The sequence below is a fragment of the Gymnodraco acuticeps genome, unplaced genomic scaffold, assembly GCF_902827175.1.
Source record: "Gymnodraco acuticeps unplaced genomic scaffold, fGymAcu1.1, whole genome shotgun sequence".
Classification (NCBI taxonomy): domain Eukaryota; kingdom Metazoa; phylum Chordata; class Actinopteri; order Perciformes; family Bathydraconidae; genus Gymnodraco; species Gymnodraco acuticeps.
Genome location: NW_022990252.1, coordinates 1 through 7,048, shown reverse-complemented (window position 1 = coordinate 7,048; position 7,048 = coordinate 1). Strand labels below are relative to the sequence as shown.

Sequence of the window (7,048 nt, the reverse complement as noted above, 5' to 3'; positions counted from 1 at the left end):
AGTACACACACACACACACACACACACACACACACACACACACACACACACACACACACACACACACACACACCATACCATGTATACATCACTTCAGGGGACATTACATTGACTTACATGCATTTCCTGGAGACTTATCCTAACCTTAACCATAACCAACACATGCCTAACCCTAACCCTTAACCTTACCCTTAACCTTAACCTTAACCTTAACCTTAACCTTAACCTTAACCTTACCCTAATCCTAACCCTAACCAAGTCTTCACCCTAAAATGAATGATCCCCCTTATGGGGACCTCCAATTTGTCCCCATAAGGGAGGCGAGTCCCCACACATGACTATGTAAACAGATTTAGGTCCCCACAAGTATAGTAATGCTAGACCACACACACACACACACACACACACACACACACACATACATACTTCAATACTGTCACAAAATAAGGCCGTTTAAGGCATATTACAGTTATATAAATGTATATTTTTAAGGAGCCATGGTTGGTTATCTTAACATAAACTCCCTCCTTAGCTGTGGACACACACACACACACACACACGCACACACACACTGTACTAGATGAATGTTTATCGGGCACATCCTCTGACCTTCATATTTATACTGTTATATCAATTCTTGTACATATTTGTACACCATACTCTACCCTGATATTTATATTTTACTACATCATGCACTATTATTCTGGGACAGCATTTTTTTTAAATGTATGTCAGCTTATATTTGGAAATACTATATGATAACAAAATATCTTGAATCTTGAAGCAAGGTAACTCCCTGTATTTAAATGTATATTCCATCTTATCTCATAATATATCTTATTTCCCCACAGATCCTGGGTCAGCAGCTACTTCAGGAAGTTCCCGATGCACATCTACTGCCTTCCTGTGCAGGCAGCCAATCAGAGAGGCCGCAGGAGGAGGAGATGAAAAATATGTAGAGAATATTGTTGTGTTATTTTTTACCTGGAAAATAAAAGTAATTGCCTCCCTGTCAATTATCTCTCATTTTTGTTTTATCCTCAGTGACACATCTCTATGTCAAAATCCAAGTTATAAACCTTAACGTGACAGATTTGATGCCATTTAAGTCGTCCTTTAATGCTGTGAGTCCATATAGAAACAGTCTTTTCTGACAAATAGTCCCAAGAGTATTAGAACTTTTAGTAAAAGTCTACAAATCTATATATTCTAATCGAAATATCTCCATAATATGTGTTCTGGAGTTTTTGATGAATCGTCTCAACAAGAACACATTCTATCAATTATTAATTCTTTTTCACATTTAAAATCTGTGTGTTTGATTTCGTTAGCTTGTAAGGCTACATTTTTAATTGTATGTATTTATTTGTATTTTTAATATCTTATTTTATTTATTAGCCATGGACCTTTGGTGTGAAAGTGTATGTAAATTAATATATGTATACACTCCTATTATTGTATTATGTGATAATGTGAAGTCTATAGAAACTGCATAAGAACCAATATTGTATACAAAACAAACGTCATAGCTCTTTTCTGGTTAACAAAGGACCAAAAAAAGGAAGACATTTCTAACAGTTGTAGCACTGTGTCTTCCAAGATCGTCCCTGAACGCAGCATCACGTTATTTACGTAAGTACGTCACAGCCCTGCCCAGCCCTTCTTCTGTCTGCGTGCTCTGCTTTCACAGTCATCATGGTAAGCTTTTACTTTTATTTACTGTATTTTACACCTTAAGACACATTTTACAAACCACAACTGAACACGAATAAGCAGCTAAAGTCAGAGAGAGTTTGTTAAACCGCTTGAAAAAGTCCGTGTGTGTAGTTTTTAGAGGATGTTTAGCTTCCCGTTGGCTGCCGGTGAGCACATGGAGGCTAATGAATAAGCTAACGGCTAAGCTAACATAAGCCTCCGATGACTTGCATTTTATTCTGGAAAATGTTTTAAAGCTGTCCTGTTTGCTACAGCTAATACAACTTTAACTGTGTTGTTTTAGGGTGTTTTTTCAGTGACTGCTTATTGTGGCTCTTCTCAGATTTGCTAAGTTAGCATGCTAGTCTAGGTTAGCTTGTCCTGTTGCCTTTGTGGCTGTCAAGAGAACATGCAGTAGTGAATACAAAACACAAGAAACAGTATAAATCATGTTTATTTAAATCTACACACAACGTACACTTATAACTGACTTTAATTGTAGCTTTACGGTCTTGGCAGTTTTTGTGTTTTTTAATTTATTTAACAATTTGGATGGAAGCTTCTAGGTGTTTCTAACGGTGCAGCGCTGCGTTCACTGGTGCTCGGAATAACGAGTTCTTCCATTTAAAAGAGGCGGAAAAAGCCACGTTTATTCGCCACTTTTGCTAACATGCAAACTATTAAAGCTGAACAGATCATTGTTTATTTGTATACACATCTAAATATGGAGTAATGCAATGTTACTGTACTGTTTCTTTGTGTTCAAATCCTGTTTCTGGATGAAGTGTTGTGTCGCGGCAGAGGTGTGTCGCATGTCTGCAGAAACATATCTGTTTGATTCAAACTCTTACAGAGAAATCACACCGTCATTTAGTATTGTATTAAACATATCCTATAAAGTGGCTAATTGTGCATAAATTATATTTTCCCCCATTATTTTGAGTCAAATTACAAATGCATTGAAATTAAGAAAAGTTAAAAAATACTGTACAAAATTCAATATTTTACAAAAAGAAACGGTACATTAAGACAAATAAGATTTATTTAATTGATCCCAAATTGAGATGGTTGCAGCAGCATGTAAAACAAAGTATTGCACATTATTAGACATAAAAAAGAGTAGAAAATAAACAATTATACAATGAAAACATCTCAAAATAAAAGAACAACAATAGAAAATTAAGATTAATACTTGTTTAAATTATTTATTAAGCTGGTTTCAGATGGTTTATATTCAAGTTAGTAACCACGTATGATGATTTAATTTGTAATGCTGTTTTGTGTTAAACTGTAGAGCTATGTCTATTAGTCAGTAAGTGAATCTGAAATAATTAAAGTTATCATTTTGAGTCATTTTTTAAGAAGAAAACCCTAAAAAAAAATCTATATATAACGACAATACATATTGAAAAAAGTTCTATATCCAAATCGATGCAGTAGTACATTATAAAAACAGATTGGGACGTCCCTAACGTTGACTAAAATCCAGAAAACACAATTTTCTGATGATTTTTGATTTATTTCTGATTGCTTTGTGTGTCTAGGCGTCCCTATCGATGGCCCCGATCAACATCTTCAAAAATGGAGCAGATGAAGAGAAAGCTGAGACCGCACGACTGGTGGGCTTTTATCTATTTATTCGACAAGCTAAAGAAGAAGACAAGCTTTTAAAAAAATATATTGAATTGTTTGTTTAATCTGTGTGTGTTTTCTCTGCAGTCGTCCTTCATCGGCGCCATCGCCATCGGAGATCTGGTGAAGAGCACCTTGGGTCCTAAGGGGATGGTACGGCTTTTAAAAAATCACCAAAACTGATTATAGTTTTATAATATATGATATAATAACATTACAATTGTTATAGTATTTGATTATATTGGTTTCCATGTGGAGTTTGGGTGATATTGAACTAGAAAAGTCAGTAAAATAAGCAAAAACGTCACAATTTTTAATCGTGTCTGTTCATAAACGTCTGCCTCCATAAACTAACTTATATTTTATATAATTTAATAATATTTTCTCCCTTTAGGATAAGATCCTGCTGGGTGGAGGGAAACAGGGTTTAGTCACGGTGACCAACGACGGAGCGACGATCCTGAAATCCATCGGCGTCGACAACCCCGCCGCTAAAGTCCTGGTTGGTGAGTAAAGATGTTTGTTGGGGCTAATTGACGTTTTGATAAACTAATTAACACATTTGGCTCCACGAAGTTGCATTTTCTTAATAGGCTAAACTATTAACTAACGAGAATAATCATTTGTCGACTTAAAGGTGGGGTAGGTAAGTTTGAGAAACCGGCTCGAGATACACTTGTTGTTATATTCCATGGAATGCTCTTAACGTCCCGATAGCAATGAATATCTGAAGTGCTTTGAAGCCGTGGCGCTGTAAAAGCACGACCAATCATCTGAGCCGGCTAAAGTAACTGGATGGCCTACCTGCCTGTCAGCCTTCCATCTGGGCACAAACTCATCTCGTGCCCTCATTGGTCATGTGCGCGTTCGTGTGTGTTGGAGGAGGGGCTCTGTGAGGAAGGGGCAGATTTGTTCTGGTTGTGTATTTTCAAATTCTAGCCACTCGAGCTGCTTTCTCCAAAATGACCTACCTACCTTTAAGGAACATTAAAGCTACATTTAACCCTGTAAAATACACTTTAAATATCTAATTCTACCTGGTAACTATTCAGTAACTATTCATGTACATTTAAATATAAAACATGAATGAAATGGTTTTGTGTTTCAGACATGTCTAAGGTTCAGGACGATGAAGTTGGCGATGGAACGACCTCCGTCACCGTTCTCGCTGCAGAGCTGCTGAGGGTAACACACTCTTTATTCAGACATTAATAATGCAGGTTGTCAGGCAGGGCCGCACGATTTGGGGAAATAATGTAATTGCGATTTTTCTGACAGACATTGTGATTCGATTTGCGATATTTGTTTTTAAGCGACCCAACGGAAGTTTATTGTAAAATGCGGCCATATCTCCGGCTAGGAAGGTCGCATCAACGTGCTCCCGTCTCTAGCAGCCGAGCTACGAGTGAAAGAACTAAACTTACATGAAACTTCTGTTGGGTTGCTTTAAAGTCGAGCTTCAGTTTAAGATTCACCCTGTGATAGAAACATGTGATGGAGCATTACTGACCTGACCCAGATGGTTCACCAAACCATCAAGGAGAGCTCCATTGGAAGCCATCTGGAAAGGGCAGGCACTTTCAAAGATACTTGGCAGGTGATTGGGGGTGCAACAACTAATCGATTAAAATCGACGACCAAATTAGTTGCCAACTAATTCAGTCGTCGATTCGTTGGTGACGTCATCATGTGTGTTTTTACGCGCCGTTAAGCTCCAACGTTATCGGTCTTTTATCGGTACTGGAGACATTTAAAAAATATGTCATATGTATTATTGCTACAAGAACATTATATCGCAGTCTTAGTTTCGCCAACTCGTTTCTAATGTGCAAAAAGACAAAAATATGCGTCTATGGTGTATTTTCGATCTTTCCAATCGAGACGAGATCTCTCCCCCGTCTGTGTGCGAGGGGGCGGGGCCGTTTACACACACTCTGCTACATGCAGCAACACACTGAGGAGATGGCGGAGAGAACGCGCTCCGAGGTGGTTAAATGTTACCCGTCTCGATGCTCGTTACCTAAAGTGGAATAAGAGTTTAGCATGTGAGGGCGGGAACACGAGCAGTGTGTCTAAACATTTATCAAAAGTGCTCCACATCCAGACGGAGAAATGCACCGGGTTCGACTCTTTCTAGCAGCTCTGTAGCCCCGTCCACGAGGAACGTTTCCACGCCAGGTGTTCTGTATGCTAGCAGCAACACACGGAGTTAACTACATGATACAAACATGGGTTAATGATTAGAGGAAACTGAATAAGTTAGTTTGTTAAAGTTTCAGCTATTCTGTTTACAGTTCAGTCATCAGATTATTTAATATTTGCTAAAACATTGTTGTTTCTTTTGATGTGAAATATTATGCATTTAATTAAAAATAAAAAGCAATGTTAGTTTTGTTCAAAATGTGTTTAGTTAATTTAATAATATTCATAATTTAATTAATTATTAATTTAATAGTATTTTTGAATCAAGTATTCATCTGTATTGTCTTGTTAGTTTCCACATGCCTGAAACAACCTCAAGATACATCTAAAAGTTGATGGCTAAATCAGAGCGTTTGAGAAATTGTGCAAGGCGTACAGTAATAGTCCGAATAGTCGATTAATCGTTTCATTAATCGATAGATTAATCGATTATCAAATTAGTCATTTGTTGCAGCCCTACAGGTGATTGGATCAATCTGTCCATCACCTTCTATCATGGGCCACTTCTGATTGGTTAACAATGGCTGGTACATGTGGAGCACAGCACTTCTGATTGGATGACTGACACACAAGAAGAACAAACAAAAACAGACAGAAGTGTAAAGGGGGATTAATGGGGGATGTTCAGACGAGGCTTAAGAGAGGACCAGTTGGATATTCTCTCCTCTCTAGTGAGACTAAGCAGAACGGCTCCGTTCCTGCGTTTGAGATCCATTTAACTTTATATTGACTTTCTTCAGTTTCTCTAAAGAATTTCCTCCACAAATGTTTTCACATATTTCTCTCGCCTCATTTCACCCTGTATATAATACTGTGTGTTACAGGAAGCAGAGCTGCTGATCGCTAAGAAGATCCACCCTCAGACCATCATCGCCGGCTGGAGGAAAGCAACGCAGGTCGCCAGAGACGCTCTGAGGGAGGCGGCTGTTGACCATAGGTCAGACTGAGCGAGAAACACTTTATAAATACAGAAAATATTCAACTTCCTCTGGTTTTAAACCACATGGGGGCCGCGTTTGGATTCTACAGCGCGGTTGAAGCGTGCCCGGCTCGTTTTTGGTTGCGTTTCCACTTGGCGTAGTTCCGGCTAGCGGGTACTATTTCACAGTTTTTCTGGCTCAAAATCGAACTTCTTTCCGGGCCAACAACCGGGCTGAATAAATCAAAGACAACTATTAGAGATAATACATTTTACAGCATATAGACCGAATGTTAGGAAATGCATGAGTCTGTAATAAGAAGATGAATCCACGAGGATGTCAGCTCCAATCCTGTGGAAGCCATCAGGGAAGCAGCATGACGAGACCCAAGGCAGGACCGCAGAGACAGGTTCAGCCACGACCCGAAGTCCACGACTTAATCCAGAACTCAGGATAGAGGATCCAAGACACAGGACTACAGCAAGAGGATCAGCCTCGACTCCGGATCCCGGCGTAGATATAGATACAAAACAAGAACAAAGATTTGGCTGGGTTAATCGGAACAAGAGAATACACAGACACGGACAGAGAGGGTCATT

General features: G+C 38.7%; 1 protein-coding gene across 1 annotated transcript; it reads left to right on the top strand.

The window, feature by feature from the left end:
- Positions 1 to 1,589: 1,589 nt before the first annotated feature.
- Positions 1,590 to 6,642, top strand: cct2 (chaperonin containing TCP1, subunit 2 (beta)). Its single transcript, XM_034220577.1, has 6 exons — positions 1,590 to 1,698; positions 3,240 to 3,314; positions 3,415 to 3,480; positions 3,722 to 3,833; positions 4,436 to 4,512; positions 6,354 to 6,642. The coding sequence occupies exons 1-6, from the start codon at positions 1,696 to 1,698 to the stop codon at positions 6,474 to 6,476; spliced, it is 456 nt and encodes a 151-aa protein (XP_034076468.1). The 5' UTR covers positions 1,590 to 1,695; the 3' UTR covers positions 6,477 to 6,642.
- Positions 6,643 to 7,048: the final 406 nt, after the last annotated feature.

What these genes read in the sequence shown, in the direction of transcription:
- cct2 (XM_034220577.1), top strand. An exon ending in CCTTGGGTCCTAAGGGGATG is followed by an intron (nt 3,481 to 3,721) that starts GTACGGCTTTTA and finishes TTCTCCCTTTAG; the next exon opens with GATAAGATCCTGCTGGGTGG. An exon ending in CGCCGCTAAAGTCCTGGTTG is followed by an intron (nt 3,834 to 4,435) that starts GTGAGTAAAGAT and finishes TTTGTGTTTCAG; the next exon opens with ACATGTCTAAGGTTCAGGAC.